We start from the raw sequence: 24,604 nt of genomic DNA, 5'->3' as shown, positions 1-24,604 counted from the left end.
ATGGATTTATATCTGGGTTCTCAATTCTGTTCCACTGGTCTATGTGCCTGTTTTTGTACTAATACCAAGCTGTTTTGACTACTGTGGCTGTATAATAGGTTCTGAAATCAGGTAGAGTGAGGCGTCCCACTTTCTTCTTTTTCAGTAATGCTTTGCTTAACCGAGGCTTCTTTCCCTTCCATATGAAGTTGGTGATTTGTTTCTCTATCACCTTAAAAAATGACATTGGAATTTGGATAGGAATTGCATTGTATGTATAGATGGCTTTTGGTAGAATACACATTTTTACTATGTTAAGTATTCCTATCCATGAGCAGGGTATGTTTTTCCACTTAAGTATGTCCTTTTTAATTTCTTGTAGTAGAGCTTTGTAGTTTTCTTTGTATAGGTCTTTTACATCCTTGGTAAGATTTATTCCTAAGTATTGTATCTTCTTGGGGGCTACTGTGAATGGTATTCATTTGGTGATTTCCTCTTTGATGTTCTTTTTGTTGATGTAGAGGAATCCAAGTGATTTTTGTATGTTTATCTTATAACCTGAGACTCTGCCAAACTCTTCTATTAGTTTCAGTAGTTTTCTGGAGGATTCGTTGGGGTTTTCTGTGTATAAGATCATGTCATCTGCAAATAGAGATAATTTTACTTCCTCTTTGCCAATCCGGATGCCCTTTATTTCTTTGTCTAGCCTAATTGCTCTGGCTAGGACCTCTAGCACAATGTTGAATAAGAGCGGTGATAAAGGGCATCCTTGTCTGGTTCCCGTTCTCAAGGGAAATGTTTTCAGGTTCTCTCCATTTAAAGTGATGTTGGCTGTTGGCTTTGCATAGATGCCCTTTATTATGTTGAGGAATTTTCCTTCAATTCCTATTTTGGTGAGAGTTTTTATCATAAATGGGTGTTGGACTTTGTCAAATGCCTTTTCTGCATCAATTGATAAGATCAGGTGGTTTTTGTCTTTCGTTTTATTTATGTGGTGGATTACATTAATGGTTTTGCTGATATTAAACCAGCCTTGCAAAAAAAAAATAATACTTTTTTTTTTTTTTTTTGCATACCTGGTATAAATCCCACTTGGTAGTGGCGAATTATTTTTTTGATATGTTGTTGAATTCTATTGGCTAGAATTTTGTTGAGGATTTTTGCATCTATGTTCATGAGGGATATAGGTCTGTAATTTTCTTTTTTTGTAATGTCTTTACCTGGTTTTGGTATCAGGGAGATGGTGGCTTCATAGAATGAGTTGGGTAGTATTCCGTCATTTTCTATGCTTTGAAATACCTTTAGTAGTAGTGGTGTTAACTCTTCTCTGAAAGTTTGGTAGAGCTCTGCAGTGAAGCCGTCCGGGTCAGGGCTTTTTTTTGTTGGGAGTTTTTTCATTACCCTTTCAATCTCTTTTTTTGTTATGGGTCTATTTAGTTGTTCTACTTCTGAACGTGTTAGTTTAGGTAGGTAGTGTTTTTCCAGGAATTCATCCATTTCTTCTAGGTTTTCAAATTTGTTAGAGTACAATTTTTCGTAATAATCTGATATGATTCTTTTAATTTCAGTTGGGTCTGTTGTGATGTGGCCCTTCTCGTTTCTTATTCGGGTTATTTGTTTCCTTTCCTGTTTTTCTTTAGTCAGTCTAGCCAATGGTTTATCAATTTTGTTAATTTTTTCAAAGAACCAGCTTTTGGCTTTGTTAATTCTTTCAATTGTTTTTCTGTTCTCTAAATTAATTCATTTAGTTCAGCTCTAATTTTTATTATTTGTTTTCTTCTGGTGCCTGATGGAGTCTTTTGTTGCTCACTTTCTATTTGTTCAAGTTGTAGGGACAGTTCTCTGATTTTGGCTCTTCCTTCTTTTTGTATGTGTGCATTTATCAATATAAATTGGCCTCTGAGCACTGCTTTTGCTGTGTCCCAGAGGTTTTGATAGGAAGTATTTTCATTCTCGTTGCATTCTATTAATTTCCTTATTCCCTCCTTGATGTCTTCTATAACCCAGTCTTTTTTCAGGAGGGTATTGTTCAGTTTCCAAGTATTGGATTTCTTTTCCCTAGTTTTTCTGTTATTGATTTCTAGTTTTATTGCCTTGTGGTCTGAGAAGATGCTTTGTAATATTTCGATGTTTTGGATTCTGCAAAGGTTTGTTCTATGACCTAATATGTGGTCTATTCTAGAGAATGTTCCATGTGCGCTAGAAAAAAAAGTATACTTTGCAGCAGTTGGGTGGAGAGTTCTGTATAAGTTAATGAGGTCAAGTTGGTTGATTGTTGTAATTAGGTCTTCCGTGTCTCTATGGAGCTTCTTACTGGATGTCCTGTCCTTCTCCGAAAGTGGTGTGTTGAAGTCCCCTACTATAATTGTGGAGGTGTCTATCTCACTTTTCAGTTCTGTTAAAATTTGATTTATGTATCTTGCAGCCCTGTCACTGGGTGCATGAATATTTAATATGGTTATGTCTTCCTGATCAATTGTCCCTTTTATCATTATATAGTGTCCTTCTTTATCCTTTGTGGTGGATTTAAGTCTAAAGTCTATTTTGTCAGAAATTAATATTGCTACTCCTCTTCTTTTTTGCTTATTGTTTGCTTGATATATTTTTTTCCATCCTTTGAGTTTTAGTTTGTTTGTGTCTCTAAGTCTAAGGTGTGTCTCTTGTAGGCAGCATATAGACGGATCGTGTTTCTTTATCCAGACCGAGACTCTCTGTCTCTTTATTGGTGCATTTAGTCCATTTACATTCAGCATAATTATAGATAAATAAGTGTTTAGTGTTGTCATTTTGATGCCTTTTTATGTGTGGTGTTGACAATTTCATTTTTCCCCTTACTTTTTTGTGCTGAGATGTTTTTCTTAGTAAATTGTGAGATCCTCATTTTCATAGTGTTTGACTTTATGTTTGTTGAGTCGTTACGTTTTTCTTGGCTTTTATCTTGAGTTATGGAGTTGTTATACCTCTTTGTGGTTACCTTAATATTTACCCCTATCTTTCTAAGTAAAAACCTAACTTGTATTGTCCTATATCGCCTTGTATCACTCTCCATATGGCAGTTCTATGCCACCTGTATTTAGTCCCTCTTTTTGATCATTGTGATCTCTTACGTATTGACTTCAATGATTCCCTGTTATGAGCATTTTTTTTTTAATTAAACTTAATTTGTTTTTGTGATTTCCCTACTTGAGTTGATATCAGGATGTTCTGTTCTGTGACCTTGTGTTGTGCTGGTATCTGATATTATTGGTTTTGTGACCAAACAATTTCCTTTAGTATTTCTTGTAGCTTTGGTTCGGTTTTTGCAAATTCTCTAAGCTTGTGTTTATCTGTAAATATCTTAATTTTGCCTTCATATTTCAGAGAGAGTTTTGCTGGATATATGATCCTTGGCTGGCAGTTTTTCTCCTTCAGTGCTCTGTATATGTCATCCCATTGCCTTCTTGCCTGCATGGTTTCTGCTGAGTAGTCTGAACTTATTCTTATTGATTCTCCCTTGAAGGAGACCTTTCTTTTCTCCCTGGCTGCTTTTAAAATTTTCTCTTTATCTTTGGTTTTGGCAAGTTTGATGATAATATGTCTTGGTGTTTTTCTTTTTGGATCAATCTTAAATGGGGTTCGATGAGCATCTTGGATAGATATACTTTCATCTTTCATGATGTCAGGGAAGTTTTCTGTCAGCAGATCTTCAACTATTTTCTCTGTGATTTCTGTCCTCCCTCCCAGTTCTGAGACTCCAATCACACACAAGTTATCCTTCTTGATAGAGTCCCACATGATTCTTAGGGTTTCTTCATTTTTTTTAATTCTTTTATCTGATTTTTTTTCAGCTATGTTGGTGTTAATTCCCTGGTCCTCCAGATTTCCCAGTCTGCATCCTAATTGCTCGAGTCTCCTCCTCTGACTTCCTATTGCGTTGTCTAATTCTGTAATTTTATTGTTAATCTTTTGGATTTCTGCATGCTGTCTCTCTGTGGATTCTTGCAACTTATTAATTTTTCCACTATGTTCTTGAATAATCTTTTTGAGTTCTTCAACTCTTTTATCAGTGTGTTCCTTGGCTTTTTCTGCAGTTTGCCTTATTTCGTTTCTGAGGTCATCCCTGATGTCTTGAAGCATTCTGTAAATTAGTTTTTTATATTCTGTATCTGATAATTCCAGGATTGTATCTTCATTTGGGAAAGATTTTGATTCTTTTGTTTGGGGGGTTGGAGAAGCTATCATGGTCTGCTTCTTTATGTGGTTTGATATTGACTGCTGTCTCCGAGTCATCACTAAGATATAAATATAGTAGTGGTTTATTCTATAATTGCTCACTGAGTATTATCTTGTTTTGTTTTCTTTCAATATACGTGGATGGGCTACTAGATTGTGCTGTCTTGTTTGTTGTAGCCCTTGACTTACTTATGACCTGTTACCAGCTGGTTTGGGCTGTTGCCAGATATATATACCTGAGTCTATTCACTATTCTTGAGTAGAATCTGATTTTGGGTCATCAAGTGTGTGCTGTACCCTAACACCTATCCACCTCGAGAAGTAGTGGTGATAGTTGTGTGCACCAGATTCTATTAGCAGCTGGGGTTCACCCTCCAGGGGGGGCAGGATGCTGACAGGCTTCCCCCAAGTGTCAGTGAGGTAGGTGTATCTCTATTCCTATAGCACCTTGGTGGGAGGGCACTACAGCTGTACCTTAGGCCCCCAGTGCAAGTACCTCTACTTATTGGTAGGTGTCACCCTCCTTAGACCCCTAAGGCAAGAGGCTAGGTGGTCTGGGGGGAGCTTCAGCCCCCAGTTCCCTGTTGTGGGTCAGTTAGGGCTCTGTTGAATAAGCAGAGATATCAGACCTGGGAAACTTGTTTTTCCAGAAAATCCAGTAAAAAAAAAAATGCAGTCAGATCCGTATCAGAACTGCCTTTGGATTATAACCACCACCTTGTTCCCTGTAAGGATGAAAGTCCGAGATTTGGATCATATATGCTTGGCTGTAGCTGGTTCTGTGTTTTTAGTCCAATTAGGGATGGATTTTTGGTCCCTGGGTTTTTTGTGGTTCCTTCTCTCAGGCCGGAAGAATGCGTTAGGAATAGACCAAAAAAAAAAAAAGGGAAAATCAAAGCTGTCACAGAGCCGGAGCCGTTCTCCCTCTGGCTCAGGAAATTCCAATGTTAATGAAGCTGCCTAGGAAGGGTGGGGGAGGGTTCAGAGAAACAGGAGAGTAGCACCTCGGAATATAGCCAAAGTTGCTTGTCTTGCTTGGAATGACTATTGTATCTGAGATTCCCGAGGGGCGTGTCGCCTATGTGTGCTGGCTGTGTGGAGATTGCCCCTGAGGGTCTGGCCCACTGAAGCCGCGGTCAGATCCTCCGCTGCCAGTCCAAAGCCTGGCGTCAAGGTTCCCCTGCTGGGTCACTGCACTCCCGATTCCAATATCGGTCATTGCCTCCTGGGGACTTCTCGTTCCGCCAGCCACATCGCCGTGCCGCCCCCGCGGACCGGCTGGGCCCTCTCCAGGGGTTAGTTCAGGGGAGTAGGGCTGCGCCCCGTGCTTGCGCTGTGACAGCGCCCAGTGAAAAGCCCGGCGCCAAGGTTCCCCTGCTGGGACGCTGCATGCCCGACTCCAAAACCAGTTACTGCCTCCCGGGGACTTCTCCCACCAGCCACTTCGCCACGCTGCCCGCATGGACTGGCTAGGCCCCCTCCCAGAGTCATTTCAGGGGGGTAGGGCTGCACCCCTTGTTTGCGCCGTCACAAGATTTTGAGTTCAGCTCCCCTGGGCCCAGACCTAAGCCCGGCGCCAAGGTTACCTGACTGGGACTCTGGCTCCAGGCTCCGAAAACAGTCACTGCTTCCCCGTATTTGTTCGTTCTCTGTCTCTAAATCTGTGTTTGTTGTTCAGGGTTCGTAGATTGTTATGTATGTGACCGATTCACTTGTTTTTCCGAGTCTTTGTTGCAAGAGGGATCCAAGGTAGTGTCTACCTAGTCCGCCATATTGGCCCCTCCTCTCAGCTGGCTTTTTAAAAAAATTAAAAAATAGTATTTCATACTTCTCAATATATTTACCATTTCTAATGCCTTTGTCCCTTCCGAAAGATTCCAGCTGATATCATTTCTCCTGCACACAAAGCTCTTGCTATGGAATTGTGTATGTTTTTCCTCGGCTTTCAAATATAAGGTAATGTCTTTATGTCATTTGCAGATTTAAAATATATATTCCTGCATATAGAAGAATGGGTTCTTTTTGTCTTCTGGCTTCCATTGGTTCTGATGAGAAGTCGGTCTTTCATTCAGAAGCTGCTTTACCCTATGAACTCTTTCCCATGCTCCCTGCCTCCTTTTATGATTTTCTTTTTACCTTTTGTTTTCAGATTTGGGATATAATTAATCTAGGTGTGGCTGTCTTTGCATTTATTCTGTTTGGAGATTGATGTGTTTCTTACATTTGTAGTTTGATTTTTTCCACCAAATTTGAGAAATTTTCTGACAACTATTTCTTCAGATTAACTTTTCTCCCTATTCTCCCTCTTTTCTTGCCCTCTAACATTTGAATTGCCCCTATATGAGCCTCCTTAACATTGTCTTGAGTTGCAATAGTGAAGGATTCTATGGGGAAAATATTAAATGATGCAGGAAGCATCAAAAGAAGACGGAAGGAATACACAGAGTCATTATACCAAAAAGAATTAGTCGATGTTCAACCATTTCAAGAGGCAATATATGATCAGGCACTGATAATACTAAAGGAAGAAGTCCAAGCTGCTCTGAAGGCACTGGTGAAAAACAAGGCTCCAGGAATTGATGAAATATCAATTGAGATGTTTCAACAAACAGATGCAGTGCTGGAGGTGCGTACTCATCTATGCCAAGAAATTTGGAAGACAACTTCCTGGTCAACTGACTGGAAGAGATCCATATTTATACCTATTCCCAAGAAAGGTGATCCAACTGGATGTGGAAATTACAGAATAAAATCATTAATATCACATACAAGCAAAATTTTGCTGAAGATCATTCCAAAATGGCTGCAGTAGTATATTGACAGGGAACTGCCAGAAATTCAGGCTGGTTTCAGAAGAGGACGTGGAACAAGGGATATCACTGCTGATGTCAGATGGATCCTGGCTGAAAGCAGTGAAGACCAGAAGGATGTTTACCTGTTTTGTCGACTATGCAAAGGCATTCGACTGTGTGGATCATAACAAATTATGGATAACATTGCGAAGAATGGGAATTCCAGAACACCTAATTGTGCTTATGAGGAACCTTTACATAGATCAAAGGGCAGCTGTTCGGACAGAACAAGGGGATAGTGATTGGTTTAAAGTCAGGAAAAGTGTGTTTCAGGTTTGTATCCTTTCACCGTACCTATTCAATCTGTATGCTGAGCAAATAATAGGAGAAGCTGCACTATACAAAGAAGAACAGGGCATCAGGATTGGAGGAAGATTCATTAACAACCTGCGTTATGCAGATGACACAACCTTGCTTGTTCAAAGTGAAGAGGACTTGAAGCACTTACTAATGAAAATCAGAGATCACAGCCTTCAATATGGATTGCACCTCAACATAAAGAAAACAAAAATCCTCACAACTGAATCAATAAGCAACATCATGATGAATGGAGAAAAGTTTGAAGTTGTCAAGGATTTCATTTTACTTGGATCCACAATCAACAGCCATGGAAGCAGCAGTCAAGAAATCAAAAGACGCATTGCATTGGGTAAATCTGCTGCAAAGGACCTCTTTAAAGTGTTGAAGAACAAAGGTGTCACCTTGAATACTAAGGTGTGCCTGACCCAAGCCATGGTATTTTCAATCGCATCGTATGCATGTGAAAGCTGGACAATGAATAAGGTAGACCAAAGAAGAATGGATGCCTTTGAATTGTGGTGTTAGTGAAGAATATTGAATATACCATGGACTGCCAAAAGAATGAACAAATCTCTTTTGGAAGAAGTGCAACCAGAATGCTCCTTAGAAGCAAGGATAGTGAGACTGCATCTTACAAACTGTGGACATGTTGTCAGGAGGGATCATTCCCTGGAAAAGGACATCATGCTAAGCAAAGTACAGGCTCAGCAGAAAAGAGGAAGACCCTCAACGAGGTAGACTGACACAGTGGCTGCAACAATGAGCTCAACCATAACAACGATTGTGAGGATGGCACAGGACCAGGCTGTGTTTCTTTCTTTTGTGCATAGGGTTGTTATGAGTCGGAAATGATTCGACAGCACCTAACACCAACATTGTGTCACAAGACTCTGGGGCCCTGTTCTTTCTAATTTAACCACTTCACCACCAGGGCTCCACAATTTTATTCCTTATTGTTCACTCATTAGGATCATCTTTTACTTTATTTCCCTGAACATACTTTTAATAGCCACTTTAAAGCCCCTATCTGTTCATTCTCACACCTGGATTATCTCAGAGTCTCTTTTTATCTACTGCTTTCATCTTTCCTGAGTGTAGGGTAAAATTTTCCTCATTATTTACATATCTATGTATTTTGTGTTACATGTTGGACACTGCAGATGACATATTGAAGATTATTTTGTCTTCTTTACAAAGTGTATGGTTTTCTCTGGCAGGCAGTTAAGATCCTTTTGGTCATTGTCTTAGGCTGGATTCTCTACAAAAGCAAAACCAGTGAAACATACGTATATCGGTTCATCTCAAAGAAAATGGCTCATGTGGTTGTAGAGGCTTGTAAGCCCCAGGTCCCTGGGTCACACATCAGGATGGAGGCTTCTCCTGCAGGAGCTGACAAATCCAAGATCGGCAGGTCAGATGGTAGGCTGCTGGTTTATGGGCTGCAGAGGCTTATGAACACCACGATCAATAGGCAGTATGGCAGGCTGCCAGCTCAAGTCCCAAGAATAGAAGGTTAGATGATGATGAGCCAGATGCAGGATCCAGAGCAAGTGAGTGAGCTTTGCCAGAGCATCCATACATACTGGATGCAGGTCACACACCCAAAGAAACTTCCTTTTCAGATGATTGGCTGCTCACATCATATCACAAAATGGGGGATGATTACATTGGCTCACAAAATAGAAGGTGAATACGTCATTATATAACTGCCAAAGTACATTATGACATAACTCCCAAATTACACCATTACATAACTGCCTAACCACCGAGAATCATGCCCAGCCAAGTTGATACAAAACCTTAACCATCACAGTCCACCCCTTCATAACATGGCACCTATACACATCCCCTTAAACCATACACAATTTTTAAATAAAGACAATTACAACAGCCTCTAGGTTTCAAAGAGTCAGATCTTTGCCAACTCAGTTTCGGAGTGTGGGACTGCCATTAAGGTGTGCTGGGGGATGAGGCTGCCACCCAAAGCTGAGGGGGCAGGACTGGCATGCCCAAGGGAAGAAGAACGGGGCCAGCTGGGGCCAAGGAGGTGGAGTCACCACTCAGATGCACTAGGAGAACGTGGCCACCTAAAGCCAAGGGAACAGAGTTGCCATCCTAGAGGGCCTGGAAGATGGAGCTGAAACCAGGGCCAATGGGCCTGCATCCAGAATCCAAATGGCATGGCCAATGCCCAGAATCTGGAGGACAGGGGCGTTGCCCAGGTGGTCTCATAGAAAGCAGGATTATTTGCAAGTGATGAGAGCTAATGTCAATTGTTCTGCTGGGTTTTGGACTTGCCTAGTGCCTGTTATCCCTTCTTTCCCTCCAATTTCTCCCATTTGTAATGGAAACATCTACCTTGAGCCGGTTCCACCATTGTGCTTTGGGAACAGGTAATTTGTAGTCTAGATTTTACAGGTTCTCATAAAAAACAAAGGAATTTTGCCCCAGGATAGAATATGCCCAAAGTCTCACCCATATTTGATTTAGATGATTTGGAAGATGAGATTTTGGACTAGGAATTTATTTAAGACTTTAGGGATGATATGATGGGGTGAATGTGTTTTGCATGTAGGAAGGACATGAATTTTGGGTGGCCAAAGGGTGGAATGTTATGGATTGAATTATGTCCCCCAAAAATATGCATTGTAACATCTATACCCGTGGTTACAATCCCATTTGGGAATGGGTTGTCTTTGTTATGTTAATGAGCAGGTTTAGTGTACGGTGTATGGTGTATTTTGAGTCAATCTCTTTAGAGATATAACAGAGATTAAACACGTGAGCGGAGTAGAGATGGGGGAAGGGGGGAAGAGGGATGCCAAGCCACATGAAGACTGCCCAAGAACAGAAGCTGAAGAGAAAGGACTTTCCTCCAGAGCCAACAGAGAAAGAAAGCCTTCCTCTATAGTCGGCACTCTAAATTCAGACTTCCAGCCTCCTAAACTGTGAGAAAATAAATATCTGTTTGTTAAAGCCATGTATTTGTGGTATTTCTGTAATAGCAACATTAGATAACTAAGACAGTCTTGTCAACCCTGATTTTTTTTTTAAGCTAGATCTATTTAGTGGGTGTGGTACTTACTTTAGAGCATGATTTTTACTCTTAAGAAATGGCCTTCTGGGGTCTCAATTCAATGCCTGAAGTCTTTAGCCCTGTTTCCTCTCTGGCTGATCTGAAACTTCTGTACTATACAACTTCTTGTATATGGTAAACACAATCACTACTCGGTTCTCAGCCTATAGAAGGCAACATCTTTTTAGCCTTGCCAACACAGTTAGCTATTCCTGATATCAGTTATCATGTCTTTTTTCTTGGTATCCGTTCTGCCTAGCATATCACACACATATTTGGAAGACTTGATAAAGAGTTGTTGAATAAATTAAGAATACTTCTGGCATGATCTTGTAAATTGTAGCTGCAATGACAAGTTTCTTCTTTTTGCTCTTTACTTCCTGCTTCACTAGTGTCTAGACTCAGTGTAAATAGAGAAATCTTCAAATTTTATTCAGGAAACTTTATAGTTTCTGAAATGACTCGAAACTGCTAATGAAACCATTAGGGTGAGTTGCTCAATGATTATTTAATTTCCATATCTAAGAATGATCCCCAGTAGAAATTGCCTGTCATCAGTGTAATTTAGAAGCCTCTGAGTAAAACATTCTTTCTACCAATAATGACATAAAGTTTTAAATCAGAACGGTGTGACAAAAAACAAGTATAATGAAATGCATAGATGTTTGTGTGTATGCATAACAACAAAATAGGAATATAAGATACTATCAAACTTCCAACTATATTTTTATCCAATATGATTATAAGTACTTTAACATTTTATTCTGATTGATCTGTAACTTAAAAAATGATATATATTTTTTAAAATTTCCCTTTCTTTAGAAAAAACAAACATTAGTTCAAGAACTTGGACTTTGTAAACAATAAATGACTTTTTTCAAAAATTATATTAATTAGTTGGATTTTCCCATTTAAGTTTATTTATGCTTATTGCCATGTCTACATTACATTATTGAATGATTCTTTCAGGTCCATACATACCTCTATATTCTTTGGCCAGGCATTTTCCCACGTCCTGGGTAGAAAAGATTCTTCAGAGTGCACCAGAGAAGGTTCTGTTATGACCGTATTTTCAGTCCTTTCATTCTTTTCTTTTGGCCTAAAGTCAGTTGAGAAGGATGGATACGTAGGAAGGATGCTACTTTCAAATCCTATATGGTAGTTATGATCTTCATTTTCCAATTCTCCCCATGAATTAATTTTATCCAAACTAGTGAATGATGGAACTGAACTATTGAATCTATAATCATCAGCATCATCATATTTTCCTCTAGGGTTTCCCCAGGAACTTTCTTTATTCATAGTTTGAGGTTCTGGTAGCACAGAAGGCTTGAAACCAATTACTGGTGTTTCCCTACATTGCTGCCAGGAGAGTTCAGGGCTTTTCAAGGCAATTTCATTCAAAGATATTTGGGATGTTTCATTTAATGAATGTCCTTCTGAGTCCCAATATGGTGCAATGGGCACAGAAAAGGTGTTTTCTTTAATTTTGCTCTTATAGAGTGGAATTTTATTACTTAACTCATCTACTACTGGATCAAAACCCAGACTGATTTGGCTAGGAGAAAGGGGTTGATTCACAGAGTGAGAGTCTTGGTGCCCATACTGCTCTTCATGTGATTCATTGGGGTTTGGATCCCTTTGCCAATGATGTGCCATTCTTTATATAGCTGAGAGGGTTGACACTGTTTCAAATATTTCCTTGGTGATATTATAAGAGAGGAGAGGAATTTGCCTAAAAATTAAAAAAAGGGAAAGAAAAAATTATTTGATTAATTAGAAATAAAAGAGCTTGCAAGAAAAAAATACAGTGAATAAATATAAACAACTGTTTTGAAGTTTCTTCTTCTCAAGTGAAGTAGTTCCTTGAATATTATAAAACTTTATCAAGGCTCACATCATTAAAAGGCCAAGGAGTGTTGACTTTGGATAGGTTCCTGAAACTTCTGTGATGGGAAATAAGGCCACTTCAATTACCACAGGAGTTTCGTGAGTCTATCTGAAGCCAATTTTCTCCCTTAGACTTTTTTTCTTTTTTTTTACTGAATATCCACGTGCCTACAGCAACAGTGGAAACCCTGGTGGCGTAGTGGTTAAGTACTATGGCTGCTAACCAAAAGGTCAGCAGTTTGAATCCACCAGGCGCTCCTTGGAAGCTCTATGGGGCAGTTCTACTCTGTCCTTTAGGGTTGCTATGAGTCAGAATCGGCTGGGCAGCAACAGGTTTCGTTTGGTTTATAGCAACAGTATCTCCCTCCATATTCAATCATCTATAATCATTTGAACATATTCAAATCTTTTTTTTTATTAGCTAAACAGTCTTATTTTGATCAATTATTCCATCCCTAGAAATAATCTTAACATCTTAAAATGATTGGCTATATCTTTTCCTTTCCACCCAAAAATTCACTAAACAACGGCAAGCTTCTTTCAGCACACACTCCCCCACTTCTTCATGTCACTTTCATTTAGTTCATCCGTGACCTTCACGTCGGTAAATTCTACAGGTATTTTCTAGTTTCTTGTTTAATTTATCTCTCTACAGCATTTGATTCCTTGGTAATGTTTCTTTCTTTTTAAGTTATTTTCTTTCTTTAGATCTTCATGACACTATACTGTATGAGTCCTTTGGTAGCTTTTTATCAAAGGCTCCTTTGACTATTTCTGCTTTTCATCCTGACCCCTAAATGTTGAATGTTAGAGACTATCAGAGTTTTTTTTTTTTCTTATTCTGTCTTTATAAGTTATTTCACACCTTCTGTGGTTTCAACTACAATGTATATGTCAATAAATCCAACCCAGACTATTCTTATTACCTACTCAATATAGGCATCTGGATTTATTTTTTTAACTGGCTATAAGTCCAAAATTCAACTCATAATACACAAGAATCTGATCTTCTTCCAGAGTTTTTTGTGCCAGAAAATAGCCCAGCCATCCACTCAGTTGCTCAGACTAGAAGGCAAGGTTTTATCTAGGAGTCCTCCCTCTCCTTTATTCTTTATTATTATCCAAAAAACTATCAAACCCTGTAGGGTGTACTACATACATACATCTGGAATCTAACTTCTCTCTGTCTACCACTGCCAAAATCCTAGTCTGAACCTTTCATCTTCTCACCTGGAACGTTATAATGTCTTGAAACTGCTTTGAAATTTTCTGAAATTTGTTCTTTTGGCCTTTTAATCCACTTTTCATACTATATTAAGGTGATTTTTTAAGACTGTCACCAAGGAGCCGCTGGTTACTTGGTTTCCTACTGCCTTAGCAAAATGCCAGTAGCACTAAAGGTTTTTAAGGTTCATAATCACCTAAGGAATAAATGAATTAGACTTGTTATACTATATGTATTCGGTTAAGAAATTGATAGATTTGGGAAAAATGTCAAAAGATCTAAGTAAAGGATATGCGGAATAAAGTGTTAACTAAAAGATTAATGTATAAAATATTATTCCAAACTATTTTTATAATTCATTGGCCACATAAATATATTCTTATTTGGGCAGAGTACTTTTTTTCAGGCATTGCCATTTATTTCATCTCCATGTTTATACTGAAAGCTATATTTCCTTAAGGGAAATTCGATTCCTTCATTGGTCTCTGCCATACAACTGAGAATGTGTCTGCAGGTGTGATGTTAGCCCTGACAACCAGACCTGATATCCTATTGCAAGATTTCTTGGCCTGGCCTGCTTCTGCTTTGCTTAATATGGTAAATATAGCTATATTAAAGTGAATTTTATAATTGGTCTTGGTTTCAAAAGACCTTGATTTGTTGGGGTTTTAATTTTTTTTTTAATTTTGTACTCATAAGGGAGGTCTTATGAGTACAGTATCAGTGCTATCAATGGTCTGATTCTGAACCTAAAGGCTCCTTTAGGCTGTATCGCCCTTTTATTGTTAGTAATAAAAATATTGATAAAAAGACAACTATCATTTTTGGAGCACTTACCCTGTGTAATTGTTCTATGTACTGTACATGTATTAACATACTCAATCCTCACACAACCTATTAGATACATAGTAGTATTACCTACATTATACATATGAGGAAACTGAGGCACAGAAAGGTGGACCAATTTACCCAAGGTCTCAAATTTGTGTTCAAAGAATTATTTTAACCAGGAATTAAAGGAAACCATGTGGGTGAACATGCCATTCTAATCTATGACATCCAGAATATGCCTGGATTTAGGCACTGTAACATAGCATTGCCTCAAACTCAAACTATCGCTATGAAAATAGGTTGAAACTTTTTACTTTTATTAATAACATTTTTTCCACGCATTTCTCATAGTACTAATACTTGAAGTGGCTTACAGGCCATGTGTGAAAAATCTCATTATCATGAGATAAAGGAGAATGAGAAATACTTTTTCATATTGAAAATGTAATAAAAATAAGATCTCTCCCAGATCCGGTTTTTCAATATTAAGTGTGGTGATTTAAAGGAATTTCTAATAACTGTAATTTCTCCCTACCATCAAAATTTAGAAGTAGAATATTTCTTAATTTATTAAAAAAAGAAAAAATACTCAAAAACATTTAGTCCCTCCTGGTAAACATCTGCACCCTGAATTACAATGTGTAAAATAATTTGAAGATATATACTTTGACTCTGAGGCAGAACGGTATATATAGTATAGTAGCAACAATGACAAATTGAGAAAGCATGGGTATCAGTCCTTGATTTAAATAAGATTCTGAAAAACTATAGAAACTATGTAATGATAGGCAAAATAATGGTCCCCCAAAGATGTTCTTGTCCTAATCCCCGAGATGTGTGAATATGTTAGGTTACATAACAAAGAAGAATTAAGTTTGCAGATGGAACTAAGGTTACTAATATCTGACCAGGATCCCTGGTGGCTCAGTGGTTAAGTGCTTGGCTGCTTTCCAAAAGGTCGGACCCTTGAGCCCATCAGTGCTTCTGCAGGTGAAAGATGTGGCAGTCTGCTTCTGCGAGGATTACAGCCTTGGAAATCCCATGGGGCAGTTCTACTCTGTCTAATAGGGTCACTGTGAGTTGGAATCTGACTTTAGAATGAGGGAGATTATCCTGGACTATCCAGGTCCAATGTGAGAAGGTTTTGACCTGCTATTGTTGGCTTTGAAGATAAAAGCCAAGGAATGAAGTCAACCTCTAGAAGCTGGAAAGAACAAGGGAATGGATTCTCTCCCTAGAGCCTTCAAAAAGGAACGCAGCCCTGCTCACGTCTTCATTTTAGCTCAGTAAAACCCATGTTGGACTTCTGACTACAGAACCATAAGATAATAAATGTGTGCTGTTTTCAGTCACTGAGTGTGTGGTAGTTTGTTACAGCAGCAAAAGAAATAAATATATTGAATAAACATAATGCCCAATCTTGAATCTGCTTCCTAATTGATTGGAAAATCATGGCCTAGAATAAACATACTAGACCTCTAAGAAAACAGCCTTCTATTATTTGTTGGAAAGATCAGCTAAAATCAAATAGGAGTATTGATAAGGTGTTATTACAAATGACTATTCCATAGTACACTGAAATTGCTTAGAGCCTTCTATTCAGTTCAACTTGCAAGAGGCCAGTTATTATTGGGGACTAATTATTCACCTGGCCCCAAAAAGAAAATACAGGCAAAATTTAAGAACCCATCAGAGAAAAAGCAGCCCTTGCCAGCTGCTTCTCTTTCCTAAATCTACAAATCTGTAAATAATATCCAGATTGCCACAGTATTCATAGGGAAAAGAAATGTTTATTCTACAAAGAACAAACGGAATTTTTCTGAAAATTTTTGTTCTGATCCAAAAAAATTCTGGTTACATTACTAAGTGTAATTACTGGGGAGACATAAGAACATGAAAGGAACAAATGACATTAGAGAAAAATGGCCTTTAGGCATTGAAAATCTATCAGGTACAAAGAGTTAATGAGCTAGGGTGATAACCGAGAGGTTGGAGACTCAAGTCCACCCATAAGCACTTTGGAAGAAAGGCCGGGTGATCTACTTCAAAAATACCAGCCATCAAAAACTCTATGGAACACAGTTCTATTCTGACACACGAGGTTGTTATAAATTGGAATCAACTCAATGACAACTGTTTTATTTTTTCTTTTAATTTTTTTTTTCATGTGTATGCCATGGAGATAAGGACATGTCAAAGCCTAATCAAGCTAAGCCATCTATATTTTCAGTAAGGTAGAAGAAAAATGAATATGGATTTAGCAGCTAACCTGGTCAGTGGAAACCCTGGTGTCATAGCAGTTAAGGGCTACCGCTGCTAACCAAAGGGTCGGTAGTTCGAATCTGCCAGGTGCTCCCTGGAAACTCTATGGGGTAGTTCTACTCTGTCCTATAGGGTCGCTATAAGTCAGAATCAACTCGTTTGGTTTGTTGTTTTTCTTTTTTCTAGTCAGTGAGAAGATTCTGGACTGGAAGGATGATCTGAAATTCCCATATTTTTCCTCATCTGGTATACCACTTGCATAAATTATGCAGACACACGCACAGAGACACTCACATTTTAGGAAGAGATAAATTTGACTTTACTAAACTTAATTTGGCACATGCATACAGAGGACACAACCACCGAATATATATATATATTTATCTTTGTGTTATTTATGTTACTTCATTTTTTTCTATTTCTAATTTGGAATTGAATGATAAGGTAAACATTTTGTTATTTTCATAAGCCCTAACATCATTTCCACCTAAGCAAAGACCTGAGGAGTGTGAGGAAAACATTAATCTCCAAAAAGTATCAATTTCTCTTTCATGTGAATGACTGACTCAAAAAAAAAATAATATATAATACTATAGAAGCCACACTTCCCACCAGACTACCTAAAGCTTCTTATATATGGAAATTCTGAAGCTGTCACTTTTTTTCATTTTGAGAGAGACTGACTTGGAAAAAAAAAACAATTTATTTTATTCATAAATCTGTTTATTATTTGCACGTTTATTCAGTAATCTATAACTAGGTATATCATGTTAAGCACCAGGAATACAAAAATGATAAAGCATAGCCATTGCTTTCAAGTCAGGAGCCCTGGTGGTGCAGTGGTTAAAGCACTTGGCTTCTAACCTAAAAGTCAACAGTTCAAACCCACCAGGCACTCCATGGAAGAAAGATGTGGCAGTCAGCTTCTGTAAAGATTTTTATCCTTGGAAAACATATGGGGCAGTTCCACTCTATCCTACGGGATTGCTGTGAGTTGGAATCAACTCAATGGCAACTCATTAAGCTAACTTGCCACCACACATCTGTCAGTTTGTTGTACTTGGTGACTTATGTGTTGCTGTGATACTGGAAGCTTTGCCATGGGTATTTCAAATATAAGCAAGGTCACTCTTGGTGGACAGGTTTCAGCAGAGCTTCCAGACTAAGATAGATTATGAAGAAGGACCTGCCAGTCTAGTACTGAAAAAATTGGCCAGTGAAAACCATAGGACTAAAAAAAAAAAAAAAAAAATTTTTTTTTTTTTATAGAGACAGAATATTGTATGGTATAGTGCTTCCAAGCCCCTCAGCTTGGAAGGTACTCAAAATACAACTGGGAAAGAGCTGCCTCCTCAATGTAGTCAGCCTTAATGATGTGGATGGAGTAAAGCTTTTGGGACCTTCATTTGCTGACGTGGCATGACTCAAAATGAGAAGCAGCAGCTACGAACATACATCAATAACTGGAACATGGAATGTACAAAAGTATGAATCTAGAAAAATTGGAAGTTGTCAAAAGTAAAATGGAATGCACAAAGATCTATATCCTAGGCATCAGTGAGCTGAAATGAACTAGTTTTGGCCATTTTCAATCAGCAATCATCTGATCTACTGTGCCAGGAATGACAACTTGAAGAGGAATGGTGTTGCATTTGATGTCAAAAAGAACATTTCAAGATCTATCCTGAAGTAAACGCTGTCAGTGATAGAATAATATTCATATGCCTACAAGGAAGATCAGGTAATATGACTATCACTCAAATTTACTCACCAAGCGCTAAGGCCAAAGACGAAAAAATTTAAGATTTTTACCAATTTCTGCAGTCTAAAATTGATCCAACATGCAATCAAGACTCACTAATAATTATTGGTGATTGGAATGCGAAAGTTGGAAACAAAGAAAAAAGATCAGTAGTTGGAAAATATGACCCTGGTGACAGAAAGGATGTCAGAGATTCCATGATAGAATTTTGCAAGACCAATGACTTCTTCACTGCAAATACTTTTTTTAACCAACATAAATGATTAATATACAGGTGGACCTCACCAAATGAAATACACAGAAATCAAATCGATTACATCTGTACAAAGAAATGAGGGAGAAGCTCAATATCATCAGTCAGAACAAGGCCAGGGCAGACTGCAGAACAGACCATCAATTGTTCATATGCAAATTCAAGTTGAAACTGAAGAAAATTAGAGCAAGTCCATGAGAGCTAAAATACAACCTTCAGTATACCCCACATGAATTTAGAGACCTTCTCAGGAATAGATTTGATGCATTGAACACTAATGACTGATGGATGAGAAGACAAGTTTCTGGAATGACATCATACATGAAGAAAGCAAGAGGTCATTAAAAAGATAGGAAAGAAAGACCAAATGGACATCAGAAGAAAACTCTGAAACATGCTCTTGAACATAGAGTAGCTAAAGTGAAAGGAAGAAATGATGAAGTAAGAGAGCTGAACAGAAGATTTAAAAGGGTGGCTTGAGAAGACAAAGTAAAGTATTATTGACATGAGCAAAGACCTGGAGATAGAAAACCAAAAGGGGAGAATATGCTCAGTGTTTCTCAAGCAGAAAGAACTGAAGAAAAAAATTCAAGCCTCAAGTTTCAATATCGAAGGATTCTACGAGGAAAATATTTAAATGATGCTAAAAGCATCAAAAGAAGGTGGAAAGAACACACAGAGTCACTGCACCAAAAAAGAATTGGTTGACATGTAACCATTTCAGGAGGTAGTATATGATCAAGAACCAATGGTACTGAAGGAAGAAGTCCAAGTTGCACTGAAGGAAATGGCAAAAAACAAGGCCCCAGGAATTGAGAGAATACCAACTGAGATGTTTCAACAAATGGAAGCAGTGCTGGAACTGCTCACTCGTCTATGCCAACAAATTTGGAAGAGAGCTGCCAGGCCAACTAACTGGAAGAGATCTATATTTGTGCCCATTCCAAAGAAAGTGATCCATCAGAATGCAGAAATTATTAAAAAATATCATTAATATCACATCCAAGTAAAATTTTGCTAAAAATCATTCAAAAGTGGTTGAAGCAGCACATCAACAGGGAACTACCAGAATTTCAAGCTGGATTCAGAAGAGGACATGGAACGAGGGATATCCTTGCTGATGTCAGACGGATCCTGGCTGAAAGCAGAGAATACCAGAAGGATGTTTACCTGTGTTTTATTGACTATGCAAAGGCATTCAACTGTGTGGATCGTAACAAATTAGGGATAACATTGCAAAGAATGGGAATTCCAGAACACTTAATTGTGCTCATGTGGAACCTGTACGTACAAGAAGCAGTTGTTCGAACAGAACAAGGAGATACTGCATGGTTTAAAACCAGGAAAGGTGTGCATCAGAGTTGTATCCTCTTGCCATACTTATTCAATCTGTATGTTGAGCAAATAATCTGGGTAGGTGGACTATACAAAGAAGAATGTGGCATTAGGATTGGAGGAAGGCTCATTAACAACCTTCGATATGCAGATGACACAACCTTGCTTGCTGAAGGTGAAGAGGACTTGAAGCACTTACTGATGAAGATCAAAGACTACAGCCTTCAGTACTCATTATACTTCAACATAAAACAAAAATCCTCACAAATGGACCAATGAGTGACATTAAGATAAATGGAGAAAAGACTGATGTTGTCAAGAATTTCATTTTACTTGGATCCACAATCAACGTCCATGGAAGCAGCAATCAGGAAATCAAACGAGGTATTGCATTGGGCAAATATGCTGCAAAAGACCTCTTTAAAGTGTTAAAAAAGCAGAGATAGCACTTTGAGGATTAAGACGAGCCTGACCAAAGCCATGGTATTTTCAATTGCCTCATTGGCATGTGAAAGATGGACAATGAATATGGAACACTGAAGAAGAATTGATGTCTTTGAACTATGGTGTTGGTGAAGAATATTGAATATAACATTGACTGCCAGAAGAATAAACAAATCCACCTTGGCAGAAGTACGGCCAGAGTGCTCCCTGGAAGCAAGGATGCTGAGACTTTGTCTTATGTGCTTTGGACATGTTTTCAGGAGGGACCAGTTCCTAGAGAAGGACATCATGCTTGGTAAATTAGAGGTTTGACAAAAAAAAAAAAAAAGGAAGACCCTCAATGAGATTGATTGACACAGGGGCTGCAATGATGGATTCAAGCTTAACAACAGTTGTGAGAATGGCATAGGACTGGGCAGTGTTTAGTTGTTGTATATAGGGTCACTATGAGTCAGAACTGACCCAATGGACCTAACTACAAGTTAATCTGAAAGAAAAGTAGTTTTACAGACAGATATGGGAAGAAGAAGTGGCCATTAAATCACTTTCCAGACAGAGGATATTAACCATACAGAGTGAAGGAGAAAAATAAGAAAGAAAAACAGGAGCAAAGAGGTGATATACTGTGGAATACAGGAGTTAGATGAAGAAGAAAATGAAAGAAAGGTGAAGACCTGAGAAGACACTCTGTTGCAAACACAGTACTAGGAAGGGACTGAGCTATAGCAGTGAAAAACACCATCAAGGTCTTATAATCTAAGGGGAAAGAGATCATCATCAGACATTTTGACAGCAATACCTGATGCTAAAAGAAAATGCAGTAACATATTTCAGATACTTAAAGAAAATATGAGCCAAGAATATATATTTCATCTAAACTGACTTTCAAATAAAAACTTCTCAAACTGTCATGAGCATGCAAAAACTAAGGAAATATTGTTCTTGTGGACTATTAATTAATACACTAATGGAGAATAATCATCAATCAAAACAATTGGTGATACATTAACATCAAGAGTGATGTGAGCATTAAATATACATATATATTTTTCTTAGAGAACTAAGAATAAATGAGAGCTCTATGAGAGATAGATTGATATGGCTATCTGCAGTAATTAGATATAGTTCAAATTTAATAAAAGGTGAGGGAAAGAAAGAACATACAGAAAAAAATGAAAACTCTTAATCATATAGATGACAGTGTTAGAATTGTCATACTGAGACTATGTCATGTGTAATGTAGGATAAAGCAAAAGGGTAATTATGTCATACTCTAATGCTAACATCCCCAGTATCCTTAAGAACCAGGACTTTCCGTAGATCAAACTTTGAACTGGAAGTGACACCATGAACACATGAGTTTAAAAAAAAAAAAACCTACCTACCTACCTACCTTTCTATCTATCTAATCTGTCTGTCTATCTATCAATCAATCACCTGGCTAGGTAGTAACCTATGTACCTACCTACTTATTTCCTCTGGCTTTGTTCATTGAAAAGGCCTAGGTATAATGCCTATCCCAATAGCACTGAGCATCCCACACATCCAGACTGTGGTACTGAAATGCTGTTTCCACACTAAAAGAAACAGGGCTGCTTGAAGGACAGGTTGATTTCAAGTCTGGGACAGATCATGTATAAAACGATCCTGGGATATCCTGTTAGTTTAGTTAGTAAGGGTGATATCAAAGAATACAAGGATGCATCAGTAACACTTGGGAGCCAATCTGAAGAGCATTACATTGGCCAAACATGAGATAATTGAACATAAATAAGTTTACTAATTAAAATGGATTGAAACATATCAAATATGTTTAAATCCATGAATTCATAATAAAATTGGGTTATCGATATTTTAAAAAATAAATTAACTGTAAAATCTAGGCATCAAGAATCAATGGCTGCTAATATTATAAAAAGAGCAGCAACCAGGTATTTTGTGCATTCTGATGAAGAATTCAAAGCTACCTTAAGTCTTGCCAAAAAATCAAACCTGAATCTGATTAAGCCTATAGATTCCACTACTAATGCTCAGAAAATATAGAGAACAGAGAAACATACACGACTAAAATCAGGATGGGAAATATTCAAGAAAAATAATCTGGTTTGTTTAACAAATAAACTGCAAAGAAAAAAAAAGAAATTGAGAAGAAAAAGACTTTAAAGATACACAGTCCCATCCCCCAAGAAAAAAGCAAAACAAAGTCATAATCTTTAGTGATACACATTTGGATGATGCAACTATATAGCAAAGTAGAGAAGTGATAATAATCAGTTAGAATACTGTCACCTCTTGGAGAGAGGAAGGTGATTGTGATGACTGCCACGCAGTTGCTAACACTACAAAAAGGAATCCCTGGGTGGTCTAAACAGTTAGCACACTCAATGCTAAGAGAAAGGTTGGTGGTTTGAGTCACCCAGAGACTCCTTGAAATAAAGTCTTGGAGATCTACTTCCAAAAGATCACAGACATTGAAAACCCTATGGAACAAAGCTCTACTCTGAAACACATGGGGCTCCCATGAGTTGGAATCAATTTGATGGCAACTGGTTTGGATTTTAATACTGTAAATAAGATCAACAACAAAAAATAGTGTGATTTGTTGGACATACAGAGCTTAAGGCTCTTTACAAATCTGTCTTGGAAGAAGTACAGCCAGAATTCTCCTTGGAAGCGAAGATGGCGAGACTTTGTCTCACGTACTTCGGGCATGCTGTCAGGAGGGACCAGTCCCTGGAGAAAACACCATGCTTGGTAAAGTAGAGGGTCGGCAAAAAAGAGGAAGACCCTCAACCAGATGGATTGACACAGTGGCTGCAACAATGGTCTCAAACATAACAACGATTGTGAGGATAGTGCAGGACTGGGCAGTGTTTTGTTTTGTTGTACACAGGGTGGCTATGAGTCAGAACCAACTTGACGGCACATTACAACAATGACAAATACACGTATTTGCCATAGGAGCCCTACTGATGCAGTGGTTAAGCACTCGGCTGCTAACCAAAAGGTTGGCAATTCGAAGTACCAGCCACTCCGTGGGAGAATGATGTGGCAGTCTGCTTTTGTGAAGATTTACAGCCTTGGAAACCCCGTGGGGCAGTTTTACTCTATCCTATCAGGTCTTTATGAATAGGAATTGACTCAGCAGCAAGGGGTTTATATATTCGCCCACACTTTGAACGTGATCTTATGGTCTCAGCCAGTGAAAGCAAGTGCAGCAAACTGGCCTGATGACCCTCAGAAAGGAAGAATCTGGACAGCTTGCTGCAAATGCTCAATTGCTCTGGCCTAAGTGGAGTGTCGTTGGCAATTGGGTATTAGTTATTTTGCTGTGGCTTCTTTAACTGTTACACTTTTTTGTTTTGAAGGCAAGTTTTTTGAGCTAACCTGGCTAACAAAAAGTAGTGCAAATGATATTGCTGGACCTGTCACAAAGGGGGGAAAAAAAAAGAGTATAATGCTGGATTTGAAAAGTAGGTTTTATGGTAGATTAACTCTGGTGGTGTAGTGGTTAAGTGCTACAGCTGCTAACCAAAGGGTTATCAGTTCAAATCCACCAGGTGCTCCTTGGAAACTCTATGGGGCAGTTCTACTCTGTCCTATAGGGTTGCTATGAGTCGGGATCAACTCAACGGCACTGGGTTTGGTTTTTTTTGGTTTAAGATGTCACAAAATAACAGCACTTAACAACAACAACACGTGAAGATGCTGAGTAAGTAGTTGTACAGACGGTTCTTAAATTTAAAAACTATGTCTTGTAGTTGAACCCATGAGGCTTGTTTGACAAGGTTTGGACAATTTAAAAAAAAAAAAAAAGATATAATCAATCTGACAATGGAACTCCAGTGAGGGAAATAATCAATATTTAATGGATGGACCCAAGAAGAAAAGTTCAAAATACTCTGAGAGGTAGGAAGAAAACTATAAGCACTGTCAGCCTACTTAGCATACTTCTAGTCCTGGTAAGAGGGAAAGAAGCGCAAGGCCAACACTTCCCTGACTGGGAAGTTGCATGTATCACTTCAGCTCACACCCCAAATAGATAACTGCAAGGCTGGGAAATGTAGTCTCTTCTTGTGTGGCTATGGGCCTAGAAATCACTTCAGTGTTCTATTACTCACAAAAGGAAACGACCTTATTTGGAACATTCACAATGGAATGGCTTTGAAGCTCTCATGGAGTG

The 24,604-nt window shown here is 38.3% G+C and overlaps 1 protein-coding gene across 4 annotated transcripts in view; it reads right to left on the bottom strand.

Moving 5' to 3' along the window:
• The window catches only part of PIK3C2G (phosphatidylinositol-4-phosphate 3-kinase catalytic subunit type 2 gamma), a 432,221-nt gene that overhangs the window by 375,026 nt on the left and 32,591 nt on the right, over positions 1–24,604 (bottom strand). For all 4 annotated transcript variants that reach the window (XM_049882566.1, XM_049882569.1, XM_049882568.1 and 1 more), the window contains exon 2: positions 11,401–12,154. In XM_049882566.1, coding sequence (XP_049738523.1) covers positions 11,401–12,078 — 678 coding nt within the window. In that variant the 5' untranslated portion in view covers positions 12,079–12,154. The remainder of the gene's footprint in view (positions 1–11,400; positions 12,155–24,604) is intronic.

The sequence above is a fragment of the Elephas maximus genome, chromosome 4, assembly GCF_024166365.1.
Source record: "Elephas maximus indicus isolate mEleMax1 chromosome 4, mEleMax1 primary haplotype, whole genome shotgun sequence".
Taxonomy (NCBI): Eukaryota; Metazoa; Chordata; class Mammalia; order Proboscidea; family Elephantidae; genus Elephas; species Elephas maximus.
This window is presented reverse-complemented; position numbering and strand designations above follow the sequence as displayed.